The sequence below is a fragment of the Sphaeramia orbicularis genome, chromosome 17 (genome assembly GCF_902148855.1).
Source record: "Sphaeramia orbicularis chromosome 17, fSphaOr1.1, whole genome shotgun sequence".
Lineage (NCBI taxonomy): Eukaryota > Metazoa > Chordata > Actinopteri > Kurtiformes > Apogonidae > Sphaeramia > Sphaeramia orbicularis.
Window position 1 is genome coordinate 41,866,094 of NC_043973.1, and position 27,993 is coordinate 41,894,086.

Here is a 27,993-nt window from a genome sequence, read left to right on the forward strand (position 1 = left end):
TGTAAAACCGTTGCAGCACAGCAGGAAAACATATCTTAGCTATACAAGAGGAAGGGAATGTGTGTTTTTTTTTACTTCCATACTGATAAAGACCTGATATGAGGGTTGCGTGATGACACACCTCATCCAAAGAGGCAGTATTCTTTTTATTAAGATCTAAAATATGGGTTCAGTGTGTTCAACGCATGTCCTCACAGATGTAGGAATATGCAACTACAATGTCTCTGCATGGTCACATGATCTGAAGCATGTTTCGCTCGATTACAGATGACTTTATTTGTGCATTACTCAGGGAATGTGTGCACTCCCTTCGACTATAAGCCAATAAAAGCCCAAACAGTGGGCTTAGGCGTCTCCCTGCACCCTCTTAATGATTGCACTAATGAACAACAACTGACATACAAGCCTAAAACTGCCTGTAAAGATGATTGACTGAAAGGGAAGGAGTGTGGGTGGGGGTCAGCGACTCTATGATATGTTATGATTACAGCAACAGAGCTTTATGTAATTAAAATGATGAGGTATTTTCCTATTGTGCTGAAAAGATTTAGGGCGCCCATTTGTCTCCACTTAGCTGCAGTGTTTTGAAGAGCTGGGGAGAGAAGAAGTCACGAGGCTTCTTTTTTTTTTTTTTTTCTGAGGGGGGTTTGCAGGCAGAAGGAGGAGTAAGGAGGAGAGTTAAGTCACATTTGGAGGCCAGAGATGGAGCAGAATTCCATGAGCAACATCTGGAATTCCAACTGCATCTTAAAGACCAGACACACAGCGGGACACAGCGGTGAAGGGGGATGGGGGATGGGTTTGGATCTGTTTGATTAGAGTTTCTAAGACCACAACAAAATACTGTACATTTCTGTGTCGGTTTTCATGCACTGAGATCACAGTTTATATACAGGACTAGACACAGGACATATAAAGACATATAAAGGCTTTTCGGTTTAACCCATAAAGACCCAGTTCTACTTTTGTGTCAGTTCCCAAATGAATTTTTCCTCTTTATTTAACCTTTCTTAAGCGATTTATTATAATATTAGCTTCTATATTTTGCATTTTTCACAAATTTTCTATATCTAATTTAGATGGTCATTAAACTCAGAGTAAATTCAAAGATTATTTTATCAAAACAGAGAAAACTGAAGAAAAAGTGAGTTTTTCCAGCAAATCTATCATTAACTGAACATAAAACAAGTGTCTCCATCCACTGTCACTGATCAAACTCCATGGGTTTTACCGGTGAATCAATGTTGTACAAGATGATGGTGTTTCCACGTTCATTTTGGAGCCACCGAATGTCCAAACAGGTCATATCTGATGACCAAGAAAAGACGACAAACTGCGTTTTACACCCATTATTTACACATAGTGATAAAATTAGTGGCTCAAAACGTATTAAACATTCTACACCAGTAGATGGTTTTGGTCACCAATGGTGGTTTGGGTCTTTACGGGTTAAGTAGGAACCTACGTTTGCAAGCGAGAGTTTGTGTCCCATTTTAAGTAAAGCAAAAGAAAAATCATTTCCCTTGGGCAGAGTTCTACAGAAAGTTGCACTTAATAAACTAAACATGGTGACATGACAATAAAATGTATTGTAGCAGCCATTGGCATGTTCTTAAATAATATATCAACTATAAAAAGTAACAAAGTAAGTGTGCTTTAACTGCTGTGGTTTGGATTGTATGAGCCCAAAACAAATCAACAACTCTAAACTAATTCAGTACTATTCTCCTGATTTGATAATAGCTGAGAATCAAAGACTAATAATAGAATAAAGTTCCATGTCTTGTATCATACAGGGTACTTACTCTTTATCCAAATAAAAATTCCAGACTTTTTCAAAACTGCTATTATTTTCCCTAAGACCTTGAGTTTATGTACTTTTATACTTGTGTGCCTATGTTTTTGGTTGAGATTGTACCAGTTGTGTGTTGTAGAAAAGTTCATTTTAATAAATGTATGAATGAATGAATGTATAATTCACAGTAAATTATGTTTTACTGACAGAAACGTTTTCAAAACATATGAAAATCACAAAAGTGCATGGATATCACGCAAACAACCTCTACATGAATCATTCCAGTACCGAACGGTTAGTGAAATCATATTAAGTTTTTTATACTTTCCTCATGTATTTCTTATCTTACGTGCCTTGGAGCATACTCTAAAATTCAACTATGAGAATCTTTTTTCCATACTTTATTAAGACTGTCACACAAAATTCCAGACTTTTCAAGGTCTGGAAAACAGCGTTTCGAAATTCCTTACTTGCACAAGCACCCTTGATCATTAACAGTCACCAGTTCCAATGATGCAAGTCAGTGCAATAAAACAAAAAAAACTGTCCAACACAGACGGTAAAACCTGAGTATTTATTTTACTTTTGTTCGTCACCGAGATGCACAAACAAGTCCGACACTGAATCAGGAGGTCAGTGTTTGTTGTTTTCTCTCCTCTCCAGCTGATTCTGCAGAGCACAAAAAAGAATCGCCTCAGCAGAATTCTTCCCCGCACTCTCTTTTCTCGTCTTGGTGTGTAACCGGAGAGTTTTTCTTCAGTCTGTAAAATGACTCACTTCTTTTGCACAAAGCCCAACAAAAGCACACACCACAATAACCAAGCCTCTTTCCAGCCATTTCCACTCCTCTGGCTCTCACATTTCACCTAGATAAATGAAAAGGTCATTTCTGGACCTATTCTCTACTACTCTGGATCACAAAGAGCATCATTCATTGCCTCCACTTTGCCAAGTAGTTCACATCATATCCACTAATCTCACCACGTCATCTCTCTGCCAACTTTACACTCTACTAACAAACGTCATTAAGAAGCTCTTTTATGCTGCTGTCCTTCTCTTCTCTGGACATTTCCTGTGCCTGTTTCAGCTGGCATGTATTTAGCCCGCAGGCTGATGAATGGAAACTTCCCAATAGGGGAAATCCTGCTCTGGCCTATTGTGTCTCATAATAGCCACCCAGAACATCTTAATCGCAGGACTAACCTCAGAGAGAAGACTGAGTAACTTTCCCATTAAAGGAGAATGAATGATGCAAATGGTCGGCGTTGCTTTCTGCCTGGTAACGAGGATGTGGGGGTATTTCATACGGAAACTGGAAAGTGGCTATATAGGTTACACGTGGTTTTCATTTGCATCAGTTAAGACTCTGCCACATCCTGCACCATCCAGCACTAATACAACAAACAGAACAGGGAGGGTTTGCCATCCTCTGCAGAGTTTCTGACACTTTTGAAGGACTGACTGTACTTCAGGATTCATACATAGTTTTCAAAGTCATATTCAAGCACTTTTAAGGGTGATTCTCAAATTTTTCCAGCACAGCACCTTATTGCTGGAGTAAAATACATATCTACAGGAATACATATACTCATGATTGTTTTTTTCACTTTTTATCACAATGATGTACATTGTATTATGCTATAAACATCTAAAATGATGTTTCATAATAGCAAAAAGTTTAGAAATTAAAGGAGAACACAAAGTTTTATCCAAAAAAAGGGAAGCCACATGGTGTTCTTCAGGCACACTGGTCTAAAATTACCATTAGAGTAAAAACAGTATAAACAGCTCTGAAGTTCTGCAAAAGTTTCCAATCTATTGGATTGTAGAGCTATGAACTGAATTTATTCATGAGTGGTGTTTTGGTTGGACATCTGCATCTGTACAAAACTTTACCAATATTTACTAAAGCTCAAAAAACAGAAGCGCGTAATGTCAGTTTTTCCATTAAATCGAAAATGTGATGATTTGTTTATGACATAAGAAGTCATTCCATAAACATGGCCACAAACGTAGGTATCGTGTTGCTTCATAGATATATTCATTATTATTATATTTTACCCCTCTATCTCGTACTAAATTGAAAAATGATTCAGTTTCCTGGTGTGTCCACACATACTGCACCATGTTTCTTTTAAAGCTCTTCTTCTTCGCTTGTTGTAACATCCGTCAACATCTGTTTTTTTTTTTTTTTGTTTGTTTTTTCCACGTGACTCTAGTTACAGAAAAAGGTCTTTCCATTGCAGTTTTGCATGATATACCATTTGTGCTACGCCTGAAAAACCACCTCTTGCCAGCGCAAAAACTTTTAATTGAAAAATGAGTTTTGGCAAAATTGTCGTTTTTCCATTAGGTAGATTTTCATGAGCAAGTTATATTCACGCAATTTGAGGGTCAATGAAAAAGTGACTTCTGACGACGGTTTGGTGGATGTATGTGACCACTAGAGGGAGTAGTGAGTCACTCTGCCAGTCTCCCATGGTTAGGAAGAAAGTGACCAGATGGGATGAGAACCATTAAGAAACAACTTTTAAAGTCAGAGAATATGACAAAGTGATAAAGCTAGAAGTACTGTTGTCGTTTTCTCCACTGGACACAGCACTAAATGAAAAGAATGGAGTTTGATGCTAAAATGGCAATGTTTCCTCTACACGGGTGATATTGATCGTGAGAGTTCTAAAGATTTAAAGTTATTATGTGATGTTTATTATATTTGAAAGACAACACAAACCGTACAGAAAACAGGTGATTTGTTTCTTGTTATTTGTTTACTGCAGCCGTTTTGTCTAAAAACAGAGCTAAGCTAACAGAGCTAAAATGTCAACTATCAGGTAAAGCAGCTCATGAAGATCAGAAGACTGTTATTTTGTCAAAATAAGCATCTATGAGTTTTTAGCTTGAAGAAGAGTAATACAGATGTGTGTAAACAATGAGCCTTTTACATTATTCAGTGAGTGACGCAGTCTGTGGATACATGGTGTTGATTCGTTGATGGTTTTGCTAATTGTTAATTCTCATTGTGAACAATTTATTGTGAATTTCATCTTCAGAATAAGGGCAAAAACCTATGCATAGAAACACTGTCACTGACTGATAGTTGCATAAATATTTGGATTTACAACTTAAGTAAAAGTATTAGGAGCAAAATGTAATGAAAGTCTGAAAAGCAGAAGTGGTAATTGAGCAGTAAACGTTTTATTACTATATCTGATGCATAAGGATTGATATTGCTACTGCATTAATTTGTATGTTGCGTTTGTTGTACTTTTTAAACTGTTGGATGTTTAATCCACACATCTATGAGATCCTATGTTTGTAGAGTCACTTTACTCTGAACTACAAACCACTTGTGTCTAAAAGCCAACTTTTCATGAGCTCAGGCTTGTTTTCAGCTTTGTAATGAGGCATTTTGTGGCAAATTTAAGAAGATTTTTAAAGAATCTATTTAGCTTAAAGTGAAGATGTTTTTGAAAACCATAAAGAAACATGGAAAGGGATGAAAATCTGCAATGGGAAAAGTAACCAAACTGTTTGAAAGGTACTTGATTGTAGGGAATAAATTTTCAACTGGAGAGAATGTAAATATTAGTCAGTTTTTAATTTTTCCCAGCAGGAAAAAACACGTCTAACATAAAGCATTAACAACGGGTGTTTTCCATTTATGTGTCTCATAAGCTGCACCTGTTAACCAGCATGTACCAAACTATTCCCCAGAAAGTGGCTCATATAACTGGAAAGATAAGCTCCACCCTCTTTGCCAAATATGTTTACTTCCTGTCTACAACACTCCCCCAACATAATAGGTCAAGGCTTCAAAATGGGTGGCGTCACAGTGGCTTCATCCACTATTTACATCGTTTATGGTAAGGACATGTCAAATATTGTACTGTCAATAAGTTTCAGAGGTTGTATCTGTGCTTTTCTTATGTTAAATCAGAAAATACATTGAAATCTACACTGAACTGCTGCAATCTCTCACACAACTTTTATTTGTCCTGTACTCCGCCAGCCAAAGAGGGATCAATACCTAATACTTTTTTTCCGTTATGCCTGCATCTTAATATTCCATTTAGCTGCACATGGAGCTATGCATGGAAAATAACTTTTCCCCATTAGTTTAACATAATTTCTCGAGTGCCCCAGATGTCTCAGTCTCAGTTTTCAGTCTTTTTCATCATGTATTTCAGCAACTTTGGTTCACTGTTTTCTTATCCATGCGTTTTTGTCAGCTCTGCAGCCTCTGCGCTTAACCTGCTATAAGTTTAAAGCTCCACGGCCACTTTTGCTGTACTCAAACCCAATGCCTGAACGTTAAACTGGGTGTGGTGTGGTGGGAGCAGTCTTTAAAAGTCTCAGGGAGGTAGTGTGTGGGTGATAAAAAATACAGGTGCAAGGAAGTCGAACAATCAACATTTTGCCTTCCTTGGCTTACTTCTTACAAATGTCTCATATGGCTTGGTTTCCCACACCACCGTCACAGGAGATGCTGATTCAGGCTCTGCTTCCCAAAGCTGATCCAAGTCCATTTTAACCTGACAGCCACATCCACAAGGAAACCCCACCGCTCCTCTCGGGGGCTCTGTCAGAATAATAGGCACATTTCACCTCAATGTATATAGTATCTATCTGAACCCAAATCACAAGAGAGAAGAAACAAAACTGGACTATATAAATATTCTTCCCACTCACCCTTCCCACATCTCTTTCAGTCTGTTAATGAACTATCACACAATCTCATGCTTGGTTTTTCTCTTTCTCTCAGCGCCTCTTCCATCGCAGAAGGCCACATCTGGTTTCCATAAGCACATACATGTCATCACAAAGAATATGGGGGATGGGGGGGGTTAGAAGAGGAGGGGGAAGGGTGTGTGCATATAGAGTATCAAGGGGAGCTTGAACTTCAAGAGGTGGTTAAGAGTTACTGTCAAGATATTGCCGCCTTTCATCGTATCTCAGGGTTCTTGTCTTGTGTGTTTTCATGGCACAGGTCCGATTCCCTCTAGTCAAGAATGAAAGGAAATCTGTGAGTGTGTGGCAGAGAGAAACCGTGGATAAATAGAATACACACGAAGAAAGAAAAATCCTAAGTCAGACAAGAGCAGGAGGAAAGGCAGTGAGACATGCAGAGATCAGAAAGGCCACATCAGAGATCGCCTTTGAAAGTGGAGCTTAGTGGGCTGCGTTCCTAACAGCGCTGGACACAAAGACCTATGTGGTTCCACTGAGGAGGGGAGGAGGTGGGAGACTGCTTACTGAGCGAAAACATATTGTTTTTACTGCCCACTCATCAGCATAAGACTGGCTTTGCTCAGCTGACTGGCAGGTCAAGGAGACCTCATGAGGCCTGAACCGTTGACCCGAGCCCTACAGCAAGACGCAGGTGGTCCATTGTGGTCCACCAGCCGTCAACTGTGGTTCTGTAAAAGCCCCAAGACTGTAGAGACGTTGTTTTGAGTCATCTCGACATGTGTAGGCACAGTGCTGTACATCTGTTCAGATGGGGATTTACTAGGTCCAAGGATCTTTACCAACTCTGGCATTCCGCTGAGCTGGGTGGGTCCACAGCTGAGCGTCCTTAACTTGGAGAACTCTGCTCCTCCAGGGTTAAAGCTGCAGAAGGAGGGTGGACTCAGGCCTGAAAATGCCAGCTGCATGACCAGAGGTTTGGTCTTTAACAAGGTATTACAAAACAAACTGACATGTCTATTAATTTCCCTAAATTACATACCCCCAAACATCTCATTTATGTTAATCTCTCTAACCACTATGAAAAAGATTATATAACTGAACTAGAAATACACAGCCAAGGTAAAGTCTCTAATAACCCTTAGACAATCTTTGAAAAACAGCATCAAATCTTCTTTCTACTCTTCTTCGCAGCAATTCTTTACAGGTTTTCTTTTGTTTTCTGCACTCACAAATCTAAAAACATTTCGCCGTTTGTTCCATCATTCTGGTACTTTATATTTCACATACACTCCCCTTAACATCTTGTACAGGGCATCATCACTTTGCCCCAAAGTTCAACTCATCTCCAAAGGCTCTGGCTGTTTCACCCTAATCACCATCAATCATCAGGTACCAACTCCCTGCCAGATTAACAATTACACATGAAACAAAAAGTCTCTGATCAGCGCCTAGGCCACTCCACTTTGAAATGTGATTTGAGCACCGCCAGAGAGATGCCAGGGTGAAGGATTCACTGGTCCTCGCAGAGTCCAGACGCAGAGTTGCATCAGGCCAGAAAAATGTTATGCTCAGCGACCATAGGGCTGTAATTACATAGGAGCACTGCTGAGCTCTGCAGGATGAACGTCAAGACCGGGGAGATGGAACAAGGGAACAGAAGAGGGAAGAGGACAAACGCATGATTTACAGCAGACTGAAAGAAGGGATGGGTGACTTACTTACTAACATAGACAGATAATAACAAAGGTGAACACCCTATAAAACCAGCTGATATTTAGATGAATAAAACCCATTTGTGATCACCCTGACATTGAATGGAAGAAAATGTGCATCTTTAAATCAACTGTAGAAGCTGGTAGATGTATACTCCGTAATGAAGTCCTATGTTTTTTTTGCAGTTTAACTCCTCAGCATCAAGTCCTTTGCCTGCTGTCTGATGGCATAGATGAGTCAGTGTGGTGTGACTGACACCTTGTGGATTCACAGTGCAACCACAGTTTAGTTTCTCCTCCCTTGTAGCTTGGTGCCAGCGATAGAGTTTTAGCACTATCCAAAATCGTTCTGGAACTGGAGGTAGAGACAGCTCTGGTTTGGTTGGTTTAAAAGAATCACACTCATCTAGAGCAGCGCCAAGTGGAGGATGAAGCAAGTGCACAATAGTGTTGGGGAGACGGCGTTTCAGCGCATCATTTATAGCAGTGCAAGCAAATCATAATATTGAAATGAGTACTAAAATGTTCTCAAAAGAAAAATGCAGTATATGTTTAAGTAAAACTTTCCATTTTCCGTCTGTACTTGCAGCTTGAAGGTTACAGCTTTTCTTCCAGAGCAAGAGGGACTTTGAAAACAGTAACAGAGAAAAAGATGACTAATAATCGCTCAATGGCAGGATTATTCCAACTAAGTGCATCCTGTGAACCAGACAAACAACAGCTTCAAGTCAACCTCTACCAGTGTTTCCCTGTCACATTTTCCGAAACACTTGAACACACAAAGATTTGTCAGTCGGAAAGAACAGCGGAGAAACTTCTCTACAAACTGAACTGGGAAAACGCAAAAGGAACTTCACAATAATGTAAGATTCAATTTTTTATTATTTGTACATTCACCACTGATAGGCGTACTTAAAGAAGAAAATTAAAAAACAAAAACAAACCTTTGTACTAAAATGATAAAATAATAACGATTAAAAAACAATATTAAAACCATTGGTGAGAGAACTCATAATGCAACCTCCCCTCTTGGGCCTGTATTGACACTACAGGGTAAGAGAACCAGAGGAAGAGGAGGAAAAGGGAAGGAGGAAGAGGAGAATTGATGGTAAGGACATAATCATAAATTGTGTCATGTGTGACATAGACTCCCTCCTGCAGAGAATGATTCATCTCTAAACTGAACAAAGGGAGAGATACACTGCATTGCCTTGGTAGTTACTCAACACCTGTCCAAAAATACTCCAAAGCTGCCTCATTTATAGACTTGGATTTTGATTAATCTTATGTCTGTACAAAATGCCAAACACACCTACTCCAATATTTTCAGATTTCTGCACGCCCCGGAAGGAGGCAGGAGTGTTCTCTTTAGGCAGGACCAGCAAGGACAGCCTGGGACTACATGCAGCAGCTATAGGATTCCTCATCCAGACTGCAGAGCCGTTAACACTGAGGCGACGACAATTGATTGCAAATCATAATCAGCACCTACACTTGAGGGCAACAACAGGGAACATCAGGAGACAATTAAAATTACCCAGGGTGCCATACTGCTATGCCGTCAAGATAAAAACTGAAAAAAAGAGATGCAAACGTATAAGGATAATATATCAAACCTTGAGACATATGCAAACAGAGCACTCTGGGAAACAACACTGCAAAAAAAAAAAAAAAAAAAAAAAAAAAAAAATCATGGTCCCCTGTAAGCATGACAGTGTAGGTGTAGATGTGCTTTAAAAAAACATGACAATTTTAGAGATGGTGCGACATCAGTTGGTCCTCTGTTTAGTCTTTGTTGTAACAAAGTACATGTAGTGAAAAGGCAAATGGAAGGGTGGCCTCTTGGACAGTTCCATCACGCGTTTGGCCGTTAACGCCGCCGTTCTCGTGGGTCACTGCGGCTGCGTGAGCGCCTGCCGCCGCCTGTCCCACTGCCCCCTGGTCTACGGTAGCCATCCCTGCGTTTGTCGTTCTCCCTCTCCCTCTCCCTTTCCCTTTCCCTGTCTCTGTCCCTGTCTCTGCCTCGGTCTCTGTCCCTCTCTCTCTCTCTGTCTCTGTCCTTGTCTTTCTCACCCTCACTCCGGTCTCCTGCAGCGCTGCCACCAACTTTTATCCTCTCCTTGCGTTCCTCTTCCCTTTTTTTCTCCTCCTCCTTTTCTTCTTGCTCCTTCCTCCACTTCTCACGTTCCTTCCTTCTTTCTGCTCTGGCAGATTCCCGCTGAACAAACTAGAAAAAAGAAGACAAAAAAAAGTGTCAGAAAGAAAACACTGCCATACACATACAAAGTATAATTAAGGACAATGTTGACTACATTAGACTGAGGTAGATTTGGAGTTAAAAAAAAAAATCTTGGTGTCACAATTAAGAATAAGAAACTCAACGTCATAATTTAGAGAAATTCCTTTGAGCACATGTTCAATTAAAAGACAACTTGTGATGTAATAGAAATATCAGTTTAAGGTTCTACAAAGTAAATGGGTTAAAATACACAGTCTAAAGAAATGGACAATTGCATCAAAGTATAATTTTTTACCTTAATTAAAACTTTTGACTAATAATCATAAAAAAAATAATCAATCAGACCAATCATCAGCAGATCAATTTAACACGGAACAGTTTTGTATCTCACCTGTTCCTCTGTAAGAGGAAGCCAGTAAATACAAGGAGCTGCTTTAGTTTTTCGAAACAGGTCATCAAGCAGTTTTGCAGGGAGATCCTCCGCTGTTTTCTCTGCAAAAATAAAAACCATTTTAATCAAAATCCTATTTTATCAAACTCCTGCCCTACCTTGACCCTGCACGACTTACCCTTCTTTTCAGTTTTCTTCTCCTTGCTCTTTCCCCTCTCTTTGCGTCGTCTCTCTCTGGATCGCGACCGCCTGGGACCTCCTTCCCTCTCCTCTCCAGGTTTCCCAAACTCTCTGACCTTGTCACGGTCCCACTCCCGCTCTGCTCGAGCCCTTTCCCTGCGCTCCATCTCACGTTCACGCTCCGCCCATTGGTCTCGCTCCGGTAGGAGTGAGGGCAGGCCCGATGTTCGACCACGACCAGGCCCCTGGTCCTCTGCTCCAGGTCTGTCTCCTGAACCCAAGCCTTTATGGAAGTCCAGCTACAAGGCAGAGACAATGCCAGGTTATAAATGGCAAAACATTGTGGAGAGAAGAAACACAGCAGCTGGAGCTGTAAGGTCTTACCTCATCCTGCTGGCAGAAATCTACACTAAGGACTTTAGGGTTGCTCTGAGGCCATTTCACTCCATGAAGGGCTGCCCGAGTAGCGACCGCCTCTTCAGAGCTGGAATACTAAACACAGACACAAGAAGATGACTGCACGACACAGAGAAAATATTTTCACAGACCATCTGATTCAGAGTTGCAGCCCACATTGTTTTGGAGAAAAACAAATGCTTGACATAACTCACAGTGACATAGCAGTGAGACTTGATTTTGTCGATCCAGAAGCCCTCCTCCACCAGTGTGCCAGTTCTGCTGAGTAGTTCCTTGAGCTGCCCCAGAGTGAATGGCCGAACCTGAACAACATATTACAGCTATTCAGAGGACTGCTTCACACAAAACCAGTAAAAACTGAGCAGAAACCATGCATACAAACATGCATGAAGAAAAAGGATTACATATATGGGGATTTAAATACATATACAAAACATAAAAGAGGTCAGTCTATAGGTGGTTTAAAGACAAGAGATGCCATGTGTTATTATTATTAATTATATTGCAGCAGTGCTGTACTATGGATAATGGACTAGATGCTCGAATAAATGATATTACAACTATTACAACCGTGCTTTCTCACCAGATTGCAGACGTGAACAATAGTCGAGACTTTCCCCCGAGGCGGTGAAGGCTGCCGTGCTGTGCGCACAGGGTCATCAATGGTGATGGAAACGCCAGTCTTCTGCTGGCTGATGGAGCGACGAATGAGAGTGTCGCTGGGAGTCACTAAGATAAAGCAGCAAAAAATCCACACTCTTACTTTGGCAAACAAGAGTTAAAAACTTTATTCAATTTTCTTTAAAGTGTCCAAACAAAATTAGACTTATGATTTGTAGTTTATTACTGAAGTCCTCAGACTGCATCTAAAGATGACTTCACATTATATCTTTGTCTGTTGATGGTTAAGTCCATGCTCTCTTACCAGTGTTGATTTCTACATCATGGCTGGTATGTGATGGTGACTGCGTTTCGATGGCTGTAGGATATGAGGTGTCCATCTTCTCCTCATGAGGCCTTGTCTTCTCTCCGTCTCCTTGTAAATCGTCTTCCTCCAGCTCCTCTCGTCTGCTCCTCTTTGCCTCTTTCTGTCCATTCTCCTGGCTCTCCGAGTGCACCACCTTGAAAAAGAGAAACACACCAAAAGATTAAGTTGACAACCAACTTAAACTTAAGTTAGGAGTAACTTAAATAAAATATTTGTAAACCACCAGCCCACAGAACCCAGAAAACACCCAAACCCTCTGAAAACCTGGACATGAACTGAAAATGGACTTTCATGAATGCAAGAAATATTTGATGTCAAACACCGGGTTTTTTCAGTGACAGGGAGAGAAATAACATTTTGTCAATTTTAATGAAGTCAGTTAAGATTTTTGTATGAAAGTTGTATCAGGCACAAGTTATGGTTCAGTGCAGAGTATTATTATCACTATATATATATTTTTTAAATACTATTATTAGGTCTCAACTTTCAAGAAGCCTGGAATGGCTCCTTAGGAGCTGTGTACCAACCTGCGTTACAGTGCGTCGGATCTGGAGATCTTGGTCAGAGCGCTCCCTGTCTTCATCTTCAGCCCCAGAAAGGACAGCCTCCTCTGGGTGAAGGTCCACTACTGCCTCCTGGCCTAGACATGGTCGGATGTCTGGGATCAGGGACTGAGGGCAAAGAAAACAGATACATAAATGAACTTCAGTGCATTTACCACACAAGGACATGTGCTTCAGTGAATCAACTGTACTATTACCTACACAGTTAATATGAAAATGTCAAATCAGTCTTATTGTACTGCAAATACCTTAAGTGAATCTGTGGTGATGCTAATGGAAGGTTTCTTGGCAGTGACCGCTGTACTGGAGCCCCATCTCCTCTTGCGACCTGCTGCGGATCCCGACTCTGGTTCACCCTCTACACTACCAGCACTTGGAGACGATTTGCTGCCTGATAGGACAATAAACAAACACTCTCTAAATCCTCACGTAAACTCAAGCATTCAGTGCAACAGAATGTGTTACATCACAAACCAATGTCCACAAGCCACACCAAGCCATGATCACTCAGAATATTTAAGATGCAAAGGCTTAAAAGTTCCCAAATTCTAGGGACATGCATATTTATTTATCCATAAAGGTATAAATTACAAGGCTTCTATGATGAAAGATGACACCAAAACAGTCATGGCCAAGGGTAAAAGGAAAACAAGTGGGAGGGTGTACTCACTGCTAAGAGAGATCTTACGAGCCGAGAAGGCCTTAGGTGTCTGAAACAGAAGATAAAAAAACAACCCAAGGTAGGGGGGAAAGGTGAGTCAGACATCATGAGTGGAGACAAATGGACAAGAACAGGTTGGAGGGAAGATGATACTAATGAATAATAGAAATTGCTGTTGTATGATGTGTGGTGTCAACACTTTGCCTTTATAACTGTAAAAAAACTACTATATTCTTGAGAATTATCTGCTTTAGAAGCACAAATAGTAGTTGCAGTCTATCAAACTAAAAAAAGGATCTGACACAATAATCAATTTAGAAACCAAGTCAAATCTTTGTGTCTGAATACTCATCAACTCCAGCTATTTAAATAATTCCCCAAAAACAAACACTAAAAAGGCAAAATATCTGGAAACTAAGCATTTTAACATAACTATAGGCTATGAAGTGTACAGAATATAGTAGTGAGTAGACGTCTACTTATTCCCTGGTACCACTGACACCTGATCCTTACTGGTTTGGACATGGCCCAATCTCGACTGCAAGTACTGTATCTAGGCAACAAAGGTCCAATCAAAGGTGGCTGAGATGTTTGGGTGGAAATCTTAAAGGCGGTTGACTGCAGGATGGATTCAATAGTTCATTGAGGTAGGGGCCGGGAAATGCTTTTGGTCAAAGCAGTCATCCTCAGATGTGTGGGCATTAAAGTCTTTAAAAGCTGCCGTGGGCACTTGCAACAGAACGTGATGAGTCCTCAAATTAGATGGAGATCAGATGATAAGTTCTGCCAGTCACTGAGCAAGAAATCTGAATGTTAGTGTTCGTTTGTGATGGCTGTTGCTGCAAGATACTGACACAGCAATTTCCTCTTTAACTCAAAATCTGTTGAGTCCACTGGAGTCCATATTAAAGGTGTGTGGCAAAAAGAGAATTCTCTTAAAATCCCAGATTGGCATTTCATAGCAAAAGTCAAATCCCATCCATGAGATTAATAAAATCCAAAAAGTCCTTTGTCAAGCATGTTAATGTTCAACCCGCAAACACAAGGGTAGGGTCCATAGTGCGCAATGATTTTGTGACCATTATTGAGGTACGACAAATCTTAATGTCTTTGAGTGAAATTCTTGGTTCTTGACAGCGTTTCACAGAAGTCTTTAACTAGACTTCATATCTTGAGGTCTTGCTTGTTTCTTCTTTATCGATTTTAGGGCTGGATCACACGATAAGTAAAAAACTAAACAAGGTGGGCCACTGGCTAGCCAACACCTTCTCTGAATCTTCTTTTCTGGGCTGCAGCTGTTGCCAGCCATATCCATGACAATGAGGCAGCCCTTGTTGCTAGTGATGTCCCTCTGCAGTGCAGCCATGGGGGCATATCTGTTGTCAACTCTGGATTCTTGGGGATAGTGGAACAGGTGCAGCAGTAGCAGTAGTAGCAGCAGTAGTAGTAGTACTGGCAGAGGTAGTACGCAGGTACCAATATGGGCAATGGAAGAGGCATGAGCACCTTTTAACAAAGCAATCATTTGGGGTTTAAACATCAGCCACAGTGAGAAAACACCCTTGCTGTTGCTGCCTATGACAGTACCAACAAAGGTTGTACAAACAGCCAAATCAATTTAGTTACTGTAAAAATACATTCTACCATTTGTGAGAAGAGCTCATCAAGCCATCTATAACATTTTTGTACATGTAAAGTAGATTTCCAACAATGAAACATAAAAGAAATTAGGTTACATCCAGGTTATTAAAAGCTATGTACACCTCACGTTGACTGAACTACAATGTGCATTATGGCTCACATAGGTATATCCCTTTAAGTTCTCAGCTACATGTAGCTTTGAGAACCAAGATGCTTCATGGTTCTAACTGCCTTACCTCCTCACTGGCCTCTGTAAGCTTCTCTGGCTCTGCCATGACAGTTTCCTTCAGCTGCCTGCAGAGTGTGACAATACACAGCCACTGATTAGCAAGCAATAAGATTTAACATATGATAGCAATCAATCTTAAAATTCTGTGCTCAAACAAGATACTGATGACAAGACAGCTACAGATATTATTACAATATTTAGCAAAGACTTCAAAGAAACGTGAGACAAATTTGTTGGAGTCACTGATAGTCAAGATATTCAAATATATTTTACGGAATTTTTTTTTTTTTCTTCAGGTCGGGTGGATTGAAATTGTAAGGAAACTCTAAAATGTGGCTGCCTTATTCATGTGACTTAAAATTAAACTTTATTCATAACATAATTAAAAATACTGTATATATTATAACAAAAGTACATAAGCCCACTATGCCCTAAAATCACAACATTTCACTAAGGGCAGAAGCTAGAGTTTATCATAAATTTCTGATTGTTTCATACATTTGTATGAATTATTCAATTACAAAAGTGTGATGAGGGCTTGACTTCAAAACAGAACTGCTATGTTTTTAATAAAGACGATGTCTTTTTTTCCCCTTGGCAAAAAGGGGGTGGGGGTAAATAATAACAAATGAATGAATGAAAATAACATTAGCAGCAGGAATAAGCAAAATTGTTATTCTACAAATCATGATGAACCTACGATTTTGCAACATGTAAAGTGGTAAACAATGAAATAAAGACTATGGTCCGTTCCGTCCAATGAAAACTGTATTTTACAATTACAAAGTTCACCTAAGTTGATTAAAAATAAATAATTTAAGTTAGAAGGCCTGAGGAGCAGAACTCAGAATCCACTGATACAGACTCGACCAGGTGATGTTCGATCAGGAGTTAACGCCTTCCCACTGTTGAAGCCACAGTCACGTTGTCATTTCATGAAGGTGTTGTTCTGAATTCTCTCAATGTGAGGAAAATAATGAATCACTGAGGAGTCGATGAAGACACATCGACCGCAGTCCACTTCCACACCTGCTGAGCCCGTCAGGACTTACCTACAGCACTACACATTACCTGACGGACGGACGGACGCGCGTCTCACGGGCTCAATTCAACCTCATGCACGTTCACGTGAATGCGTCCGCTCGTTCCGACTGAAATTAACTTGGGGGAACTTGGGAGACACAGTGTGCTCGGTTAAAACGCAGCATGCAGGTTGAGGCTGCTGCTAAAACGACTGCGACGCAGCTAGCCGCCTCTCCTCCTCCTCCTCCTGTCACCACAGACTACTCCACTCTCTGAGCTCCCATGAGCCGAAGCCTGCGACGGACAAAGCCTCGCCCGCTCTTCAATAAAACGGTCCTTTGGAGACACACACGCCGGCATCAGCGGCTACGAGCATCGACGCTGCACGGCCATGTTGCAACGGATGAAAAAACGATCATGTATAAGGACCCGCATCTCCAGAGCCACACCGGTTTCAAGGCAGCCTCCACAACGCCTGATGGCAATTTCATAAACGCCTCTATTCATCACCGCTACAACGAATTCACAATGTAAAAAACATCAGGTTGCATTAAACTATAGGAGGAATTATAGGATTAAATTATAGGAGAATTAGCAATTCCCTTAAAATGTAAACGCAAATGACAACATGAAATAACATAATTACCAGCGCTGTCAGAAATATTCACATCCATGAAAAGTATGGAATGTACCCCTTTCAAGCATGTTTGCATACTGTGTTCACATTCCTAATAAACATCTTTACAAAAAGAAATATTCAGATCCTTCAAAGCACTAACACCACAGACCACACTACACAAAACCACAAAATAATCCACAAGTAAACGTTTAAAAACCCACCACAGAGGCAGCCAGTGAGAAATCCGTCATGAGGAAATGGTTTAAAGTAGAACCACCCCACCATTAATGAATGGATTGGAACTGTCTATGAGATTTATGTTATGGAGAAGATATCTTTTCCTCTCAAAGTTGAAAAAGACAAATTTTATAAGATTTAGGTACGTAAAACCAATCAGATCTGATTTCATTTGACTGTACTTGTGCTTTGTGTGAACCTATCCTCTTTTTTAATGTGATGTTTTGATTGTGAGAAGTGATGCGCTCCCCTGTTCTGTTTTGTTGTGTTATTGCTTCAACTGGAAAATCTGTGGTCTGTAAAAGGAAATCCTGGAAGGGCAGTATGGATATAATCACTCAAACTTTCTGTATCCAGCCTTTTTTACATTCTTGAATGACTAAGGCTGTAATTATTGTATGTGATGGACATTTGCCTTTCCAAATAAAAAGATAATTACAAAAAAAAAAAACAAACCTGCCACAGCATCATCAGAAAAATATATTACAATGATTAAAAATGAATATGCAGTAATCTTGTCCCTGTCAGTGTTTTACTGTTATAAATGTAATTACTGTTGTATTAATGTATATATTTTCCTACTTGGCATATTACACTCATCTTAACTACTTAATGTACTTAAGTACAGTAATTTAACCTACAGCAATACATCATATCCCATAAGATAATTATATGTTTGTATATGGCATTGCTGTCCTGTGATAACTGTGTATCTGTAAAGAAAACATATAGTTTGCTGGAAAACAGCCCTATCTACAGCTTTGTGACGGTGTATATTCCATCATTTTCAGGATGCAATATCTGTAGATACCTGGTTTGACAGGTAATTAAACTGTCTAACAAATCTAGTGATAAAAAGCACAATATTAACATTCATAGAATATTTACCTCTGAGATGTAGCTGATAAAACTGAACAAACGTCTCAGCTGGAGGCCAAAATCTGTCACATTTAGATTTACCTAATGTGCCTGTAAGCTTTGATAAGCCATGAACAGCTTTGGTGAATATTAAAAAAACAAAAAACAAGGACCAACCACTGCACATTTGAAGTGTTTTTTCTCCTTTAGTTGAATTTCCATGAGTGTAATCTGTAAACTGACCCCTAACACCCTTCAAATCTGTGACTAAATCATGAAAAATATGGGTTTTACTGTTTTCATCAAAATTGCCTGTTTATTTCCAGCACATCGGAAAACTCAAGTTTCCCACCATTTCTTGAGCTTTTAAATGATTTAATTTCCAGATAATTATTTGGCATTTCCATGGAATGGAAGTGTGATCACTCTGATTTTGTCCTGTGTGGATTGCTATTCCTGTCATGTTATGATGAAGCAGCTCCTCCACTGCTTTCATCACCAGTATTTCTTTTCAACAGCCTTGTTTTATACCTCTTTCTTTGGCAACCTCCATGAGGTGAAGATGGCTAGAATTTACTACACAGAAGCAGTCCCTCCATGTAGAGAAAAAGTTAAGTATTTAAGTTTAGTGTAGTTGAGAACAAGCAACACCCCACAAGCCGTAATACAACTAACATCTGACACTTCTCACTCAAAACAAATGATACTTAATAATGATGGCTTGTTCTTTCAAAGAGGACTAGAATAAGACTTGTGTATATACAGTTGTGTGCTTTGCTATGGGAAGAGGCCAATCAGAAAAGGATGATACAAGAAACACAATAAATACAAAGACATCTAAAAAAAGAAATCACTACAGATCAGAAATTATGTATATTGCAGTTACAGAACGATACCGTTTTACACCTGGAGAGTACTGATCTGTTACATGTTTAGTTATAGTTCAGGGAAGAATGCATTCAGTGGACCTTGACTATAACAATGTAAAACTATACAGCTGTTAGAACACAAATACATCAACATGTATGTCTATATGACTAGGATTTTACAGAACATAAACTGAAAGCCAGACCTTTGTTTGTCCTGCTTTTCTTCCTCATCTTTGCTGTCCTCTCTCTTCCGTTGCGTCCTGTCTCTGGAAGGTGCTTCACTTAGCTGCTCCTGGGGATTCAAAAGTCCAGGAAATGGATTAAAATTAATAACGATATAATGTACAGTGAATAGTCAAGTATGTCTGTAGATGTAGTTTTATGTAAATTGGATGGTCATACAGAAATATGTTGATATATGCAGCCGACCTTTGTGTGACTAAGTCCATCAGCAGCAGCAGACATCTCTCTTTTGCATGGTGAGGATTTCTGGGATTCCTCTGAACCCTCAGTCTGAGCCTTTCCTGCCATCCTGTGCGGAGGTGAGGAGTCTCTTTCAGGTTTCTCTTCCTAAAAAAACAGTGGGGCAGCACACCAGACACAGAACAGAGGATGTAAACCATGTGCTTTGATTTAAATGGTATAATACAACTAAGACAGAGCACAGTGTAGACACCTGTCGCAGAGCCTTTGCATGTGAATGGCTCAGAGAAGGGATGTTTTCTGATGTTTATGAAGCTAAAATTCCATTAGCAATGAAAATCTAATTAAATTAACTTTACTTGAGCAGCTTTAGTCATTGTCATTCAAGTAATTCTTTCAAATCAAGAGACACCCTGAATCCCACTGAATTCAATGGTGTGTAAACAACTGGCTTATCTCTTTCTTTATTTCTGTTTTCCACAAAAAGCTGTCACTGTGAGAGCTGAGCACTAACCACACCCCAAAAACCACATATACTGTGACAGACACTGGTTAGTGTTTATCTGTATACAGCACATAAATCTGAATATAAAGTTCAAAGTATAGTAACACACCTGACCGTAATCTGAGTAAAAGAACAGTTTGTTGACTAAAAAAAAAAAACAGCACTGTATTCACTGAGTTCAAACTTCAATGATAGAAACCTGTCACCAGTTACAAAAATGTAATGTATAAATGTGACATTCTTCTTATATTGAAAATTTAAGGATGTTAAAAGTTAGCATACCACCATTATCCAAAGAGTTTCCTCAAACACATTCTAATTTTTTATATGTAATTTCATGTCACTGGTTTCCATTGAATTTAATGTAATTTAATACACATCATGGTTTCTGCATGTTTCAGCAAATTAAACTGAAGGTGTTTTAAGGCTCTTAACAATGACTAAAGATGTCAAAAGCAAGCAAGTATCAAGTGTATTTTTGAAAGTTGACAGGGCTATAGAAATCCTGAAATGCACACTAGGAAGCGTGAAGAAGTGAAAATTTAGACTTACTCTTCTAACTCTAGGGGTGGCGTGGGTTTTCTCTTGAGAAGATGATGATGAGTCAGAGGACCGAGATGATGACGAGCCAGAGTCCGATTCTGATGAAGAGGAATCATTAGATGACGCTCTTCGTTTTGCTCGTTTCTCTTCTTTCTCTGCATCTCTTCCCCGTCGCTGTTCAGCATCCACTCGGTCTGAAAGACCTCTTCCTTCATCCACTTCTGTTGCTCTATTGAGGGATACCTTGTCAGCCTCTTCTGTCTTGTCTGAATCTGCCTTTTCTTTGTCCTCCATTTTGTTTTTAGTGTGAACAGCTGCCTCCTCTTCAGACTGCAGTCCAGCAGCACCTTTCTGTTTTGTCTCATCTCCCTGACCAGTGTTTCCTTCATGCTGTTGATCCTCTGTATTGGTAGGCGAGGAGAGAGATGGGACCTGAGGCTGGGGACTATCAGAGAAAGTACGAGGCCTCTTGATGACCATGGAAGTTGAAGATGACTGAGGCTGCAAAGGGGAGTCTCTAAAGAACCGAAACTTCTTGAATGAGGACTGTGGTGACATGGGTGAACTGGATTCTGCAGCCTGGGCTTCACTCCGGGACACAGGGGCATGGACTTCGCAGCCTTCCTGCTCTCCTGCCTCTGTTGATGACTTTCTACCTGTTCCTGGGGAAAGGGAGGGGGGAGTGGGAAGGGTGTTGAGACCAATCTCACGGCCACGTTTGGATGGAGGGAGGTGACTCTCCCTCTCCTTTTCAGCCATTCTAGCTTTCTCCTCTTCCATGGCCCTCTCTTTCTCTAATCTTTCAGTTTCAAGAGCCTTTTGCCGTTCTAACTCCAGGACCCTTTCTTTCTCCCTCTCCTGTCTTTCCTTTTCAAGCCTTTCCTTCTCTTGTCTCTGCCTTTCAAGTCTCTCTTTCTCCTGTCTCTCCTTTTCAAGCCTCTCTTTCTCTTGTCTCTCCTTTTCAAGCCTCTCTTTCTCCTGTCTCTCCTTTTCAAGCCTCTCTTTCTCCAGTCTCTCCTTTTCAAGCTTCTCCTTCTCCTGTCTCTCCTTTTCAAGCTTCTCCTTCTCCAGTCTCTCTTTCTCCAGTCTCTCCTTCTCAAGCCTCTCTTTGTCCAGTCTCTCTTTCTCCAGTCTCTCCTTCTCAAGCCTCTCCTTCTCCAGTCTCTCCTTCTCCAGCCTCTCCTTCTCCAGCCTCTCCTTCTCCAGTCTCTCCTTCTCCAGTCTCTCCTTCTCCAGTCTCTCCTTCTCCAGCCTCTCCTTCTCCAGCCTCTCCTTCTCCAGTCTCTCCTTTTCAAGCTTCTCCTTCTCTAGTCTCTCCTTCTCTAGCCTCTCCTTTTCTAGCTTCTCCTTCTCAAGCCTCTCCTTTTCCTGTTTCTCTCTTTCTTTTTTCTCCTTTTCAGCTCTCTCCTTCTCCATGCGCTCCTGTTCCTCCCTCTCTTTCTCCTTCCTCTCTTGTTCCAAGACTTTTTCCCTCTCAATTCTTTCTTGCTCCAAAGCTTTCTCTCTCTCAAGTCTCTCTTTTTCCTTCCTCTCAAGTTCTAATCTCTGTTGCTCCAAGGCTCGCTCCCTCTCAAGCTCTAAAGCCTTCTCTCTTTCGATTCTCTCTTGCTCTAAGGCTCTCTCCCTCTCAATTCTTTCTTGCTCCAAAGCTCGTTCTCTCTCTATCCTCTCCATTTCCAGAGCTTTCTCTCTTTCTAGAGCTTTCTCTCTCTCTATTCTCTCCCTCTCCAGCCTTTCTCTTTCTAAGCGTTCCTGCTCCAGAGCCTTTTCCCTCTCAATCCGCTCCTTCTCCTTTCGTTCAGCTTCCAAAGCTCTTTCCCTCTCTAACTTTTCCTGTTCAAGAGCCCTCTCTCTCTCCTGCCGTTCTTGATCCAGAGCTTTGAGTCTCTCGAGCTCCATTGCCCTCTCCCTTTCTTCCCTCTCTCGCTGTTCCCTCTCTTCTCGTTCTCGCTCCAGGGTTCTTTGTCTGTCGAGTTCCTTCAGCCTCTCCAGCTCGAGGGCCCTCTCTCGTTCTTCTCTCTCTCTGGCCAAAGCCTGCTCCCTCTCCAGCCTCTCTCTTTCTAGAGCAAGTTCTCTCTCTCTCTGCAAAGCCTTTTCTCTTTCTAAGGCCTGCTCCTGTTCAAATCTCTCCCTTTCTAAAGCTCTCTGCCTTTCCTCTCTCTCCAGTGCAAGAGCTCGTTCCCGCTCTGCCTCCATTGCTCGTTCTTGCTCAAGTTTCCTCTGTTTCTCCTGCCTTTCTAGCTCAAGAGCCTTTTCTCTTTCTATCTCAGCCTCCCTCTCTCTGCCCCTGTCTTCTTTAGCAGCAGCCTTAAGGACACTCACAGGTACTTGCACATGGGCTGAATGTGCTCCTGCGGCACCCTGGTTGGTGCCTAGATTCATCGGAAATTGAGTATGGCCTGTAGTCATGGCTGTGCGAGAAACAGCAGATACTAAACCCTCTGGAGGCCCTCTGCCAGGAATTGATGCAGCTGAGGCTGAAGTGTTATCCTGCCTATCACCATCATGGCCATGCCACCCTGCTCCAGAGAAAGCACCTTCCGACTCCATTTTAAGCGCCAGAAGCGTCAGAGGACCAGGCTTGCGCTCAGCGTGCCCACCGTGTGGTTCTGGGCTGCTACTACGACTGCCACTGCTTGAGGATCCAGAGCTGGAAGAACTGGGTGAGCGTCTAGCTGGGGCTACATCAGGACTAGGGGGACTCTGCTTAGGGGTGTCAGGTAGAGGAAATGATAATTCTGGTGGTGGAGAGGGAGGAGGGGTTGGCTGGCGTAGCTGAGGAGACAAAAGGGAAGGGATGTGTTGCTGCTGGGGTTGACAAGATGCTCCAGACCTCTCCCTGGCTACAGGCCCTCTAGCTGGCTCTCTGGGGATCCGCCTCTGGATACTGCCCTCCCAGTCATCATCGTCACCGTCCTCCTCTGCGTCCTCACTATCCTCATCATCACTGTCACAAACAGCTTCGCTGGATGCTGGGCCCCTCTCTAATCGGTGCTCAGCAACACGCATTGTCAAGGAGCCAGAGGCAGGAGGACCAGACATGTCAATATCCTGGTTCCTGTTACTCATCCCCTCATTCACTGCACCTGACATTGCAACTCCACCAGAAGGGCCTGGTGGCCTGTGCTGGTCAGTCAGTGCCGGTGTAACATCCTGGTGGTAAAACAAGCAAAACCAAGACTTAGTTTGTCATAGCACTATATGTCTGCTCAAAAACAATTCTTATCAGTGAATTCCTTGTAACATGGCATCATGCAAAAACACTGCATTGTGTCATAACCTGGGCAAATGTATGGAATTTTCACTTAATTATGTAACAACAAACAACTTTGCAATAATCTGCTACAGTAATACACTGTTTTGTAATAAGCAGGTTGAATGCAAAAAACTGCCCTACATTTAAAATAAATCCTGATACAATGTGATCATTACAAAATTAAGGAGTTGCAGTTTTTATGATAAAAGTGTAAAAATAAGGCACACTGTTTAACAGCCTACCAGAAAGATGTCTTTATCTGTATCCATGCTATACTTACAACAATTAATATAAATTAATTTGTTCATCCAGGGATTCCCAAAAAAGACAAACAAAAGGCTTCAACTAATTCAACATTAAGTTGAAATAGCTGCTGAAAAACTGAAACCCTTGCATTCTGTAACAACCATCACAATAAGTGATACATTTCGCAAAATGTAATACAAGACCAAATGTACTGCATTTTGCATTCAAGCTGTTTATTCTACATTAGAATACATGATTGATTTTATGTTACAAAATGTACATACATTACATTTTGCAAAGTAACATAACAGACAAGTTTTACATTAAGTATTGTTCTAGTTCTTTCAATTGAGCAAGATCTTTTACAGCATGCAGTATGTCCGGACAAAAAATAAAGAGAAAATCTACAGTATGATCCCCATTACAGAAGATAACAAAATGATGTCTGACCTGGGCTTGTGGAGGGCATGAGGTGCTGTTATTAACTTCTGTATGATCCTCTTGTTCTGTTAGAAAAACGTAAAATTAGACAGTCATCAAAATGATATCAAGACCAAGCACACACACTGTAACTCAGCTAGCTGCAATGTGGGATTTAAACTAAACTCACCATTAGTATCATATGCTTCGCGAGCTTCTCTCTCCAACCGCTGCCTCAGGAGCTCCTGTTGTTTCGCCAGGTACTGCTTTATGAAGCTGTTCTGGCTCATTTCCTCACCAATCTAAATACAAAAAAGAAACTACTGAAAACACCTGCCAACCCCTTAAGGAGACATACGTATTCCAGATATTTACATTATTTTCTAAAGCACATTTTGTTATCAATTCCTCAAAGATAATTCCATAAGTGAAAAAGTTTATTTTTTCCAATGAACACAAATGCACCTTTGAGACACAAACCTGAGAGTTTGGCTGAAGTCCAATGTGAGCGGTGGAGGTCCTCTGCAGATTCTCCAGCATGAGAGCCTGTTATTGAGACAAGAAACAAGCAGGTGTACTTTTAAAGTCTTTAAAGGTAAATATTAAGAACATTGACAACAGCATAGTTTATGTATAAATACAATAGAAGGTGATTACACTTGCAATATCTCTATTCCTCATTCACTATTTTAGGTCCCTGTGTGTCATGAAATATCATCCTCACTGCCTGCTCACTTCCTAATTTTAGGATTGAAGAATTTTGCAAGTGAATAAGTTTGCTGCAGTTTGAAAAGGATAGATAATTGAGACCTATTTTCGGTGGTGGATATAATAACAGTAGTTTATGAGATTAAAAAGCAGATACCTGATTTATAACCCCTTGGAAGCAAAACAACTTGGTATATGGTCTATTTTGACTTTATGAGAAACAGTTGAAGTTTTAAGTCAAAGTAATGAATAAATAAAGAGTTCTGAGCCACCGAACATTAATCTTAAAAGTAGCCTAATTAATAAATAAATGTAGAGCTAACTGATTTAGATAGATACTAGACACTTTTCAGTTAGCTGAGGGAGCCAACTGTAAAATATCAAGGAAATTTTTCCACACAATTATTTTATTTTTAAGCTAATTGTTCCCCTCAAACTATACAATTTCACTCAAGACTTTACAACTGGGTGCTATGAGTTCTGCTGACACAAGATAGAAGGTAAAATATCTTATCAGTGTCAATTAACTTGTCAAACAAAACGGTCATAACATGCAAACACCATCAAGTAACAGTGATATACATGCCTAGTCAATCAGAACAAAATGAACCATGCTCTTCATAGTCAAAAAACAGGGTGCAAGAAAAAGCCACAGGACAAAAACGGACTTAAATTAAACACAGTCACTTTAGGATTCAGCACCAGAGATGCACCATGCTTATCTGCAGCTGCACTCAGTGTCAATCATGGAGAAGCTTATGACTGTGCTGTACATATTCTTAGTTTTTACCACATGTGTATATAAACACAAAAAACAACACTTTCTTATGAGTTCCATACATGCGTATCACGACTAATACTGACACCATCAGTAGGCAAACTACGGTTAAATTTTATGTGTATATTTCTTGTTGCTTAAGAAAATAAAAAGATACATTATCATTGAAGTAATGCTTAGTAATCAAACCATCACCAACGTCAAAGAAACGAACCATGCTATCGCAAAATTCAACTCAATGCAACTTTTACTCATAGACCAACACCATACAATAAACAGGTGGTAAGCCTATCAGTCAAAAGTAGAGAAACGTAGAATAACGTTCCAGCTTCAATAATCTAATGTTCTCCCTTCAATACATTCAAACCTGTCTCAAACTAGGGCTTAGAAGAAGCCAGACCTGTGATCATTAACTTCATGCCAATATGTGTAACTAATGTTGTATGTTATTATAATTACTTGTCGTCCTGTGTTTTCTTATTGTACCATGGACATTCATTGTTTTGCTGTGCTGAGTTTGATGGTGTGTTGTTTTTCTTCTGTCTTATTATTGTTTACTCTGACCTGTCAGGGACTACAGATGTGAAGCAAACTTCGGCTAATTCTGGCATATTTACACAGATGTGTTCATCAATACGCACTATCAAATAAGTAAACCTATGAAAACTATAAAAACACGCGTTAATAGAAAACTATAAAAACACGCGTTAATATATGATGTATCCGCTCGCCAATGATTTATGAACCTGCCTTTAATTTCTTTGATTTAAACTGTACAAGATTACGCAATTTTTGTTTTGCATTAGACTTTTCTTCAAACGAGATTAAGCTGTAGAGTCAACTTTATTGTTGGGTTTTATTTATGTAACCTCAGAGCAAAGTGTCTGAATCTCCACGGGGTTGAGACAAACACAATACACTGTAAAATAAATGTAAACACCTGCTCTGTTGGCTCAGTTCGGCGGGTAAATAGTAACCGGACTAAAAAAAGAGATGAATGCTGGAGCAGCGGAATAGATATGGTTGAATGGCGTGTCGCAATGTAAACAAACAGACTCATTTGAGGCATATGTACAATCATAGGCCAGGGGCAAGATTTTAGAAAAACTATTCTCCTGAGCACGTTCAGCACTGTACATTCTGTTGGGTGAATGTTAGATATCCGATAAGCATACTTTAGCTAACAAATAACGTGCGTAACAGACCTACAACAGAAACTCGTGCATTGGAACAGGACATGGTACAGACAGCGCTAAAGCGGTAAGATCGACAGCGGCAAACCAGGCGCTAAGGCCACCGCTAAACTCAAAGCGTTAGCTGACGGAGCTAACAAGCTAACAGGACAACATCAGTCCGACACACACTTTGAGAATAGCCACTAAGTTGACTCAACTCCGGCTCTGGGTACAGGGGGGGTGTTTCCGCTTGGGGGAAATACCACTCGGCGACAAGGCGGTGCAAATAAGCATGTTTTCAACCCGCAAGTGCCCGTTAACCGTGGTAACTCCACTACGCCGCTCGGTAGTAACGATACTCAGTTGTCGGCCCTCGAGAGAGCATCAGCCCGTCTCACCGTTCATGTTAGCCCGCAGCAGCGGTAGCCGCTCATTCCGCCACAAAACTCACCCCCTTGAGTCTTTTAATGAGCGCATTCTTCTGTCCGCTTTTTGAAAGTCCTCGCTCCTCAAGGGCAGCTTTTAAATCTGCTACTCGAAGGGACTGGAGCGGTCTCCCGTCCAGCGTAACGTCTTCGAGATCCGCCATTTTCCGTTCCTCTAGTCAGTTCCCAGCGCGAGCGAGCAACGCCTTCCCTCGACCGTCACCGACGACGACTTCCCCCTGGTCGAATTGGAAGAATATACCGCAAATACTTAGCTTTTGTACACTCACAACAAACATAATACATCCAAATGACTTTTAATTGTGTTAATGCTCCATACATATGACAAAAACAAATATGTTAATATTTTATTGCAGTAACGACTCGCTTTGCGTAATATATG

General features: G+C 40.7%; 1 protein-coding gene across 1 annotated transcript; it reads right to left on the reverse strand.

Annotated features, from left to right (window-relative positions):
- Window positions 1-9,060: 9,060 nt before the first annotated feature.
- Window positions 9,061-27,783, reverse strand: acin1a (apoptotic chromatin condensation inducer 1a). The gene is made up of 19 exons (XM_030159628.1): window positions 27,617-27,783; window positions 24,985-25,050; window positions 24,695-24,806; window positions 24,535-24,590; window positions 21,850-23,735; window positions 20,592-21,459; window positions 19,541-19,681; window positions 19,315-19,403; window positions 15,513-15,570; window positions 13,645-13,684; window positions 13,223-13,365; window positions 12,939-13,082; window positions 12,349-12,544; window positions 12,007-12,152; window positions 11,618-11,725; window positions 11,391-11,498; window positions 11,005-11,305; window positions 10,827-10,927; window positions 9,061-10,423 (listed from the first exon to the last, which is right to left on the reverse strand). Exons 1-19 carry the CDS (start codon window positions 27,752-27,754, stop codon window positions 10,067-10,069), a joined length of 5,058 nt encoding a protein of 1,685 aa, XP_030015488.1. The 5' UTR covers window positions 27,755-27,783; the 3' UTR covers window positions 9,061-10,066.
- Window positions 27,784-27,993: the final 210 nt, after the last annotated feature.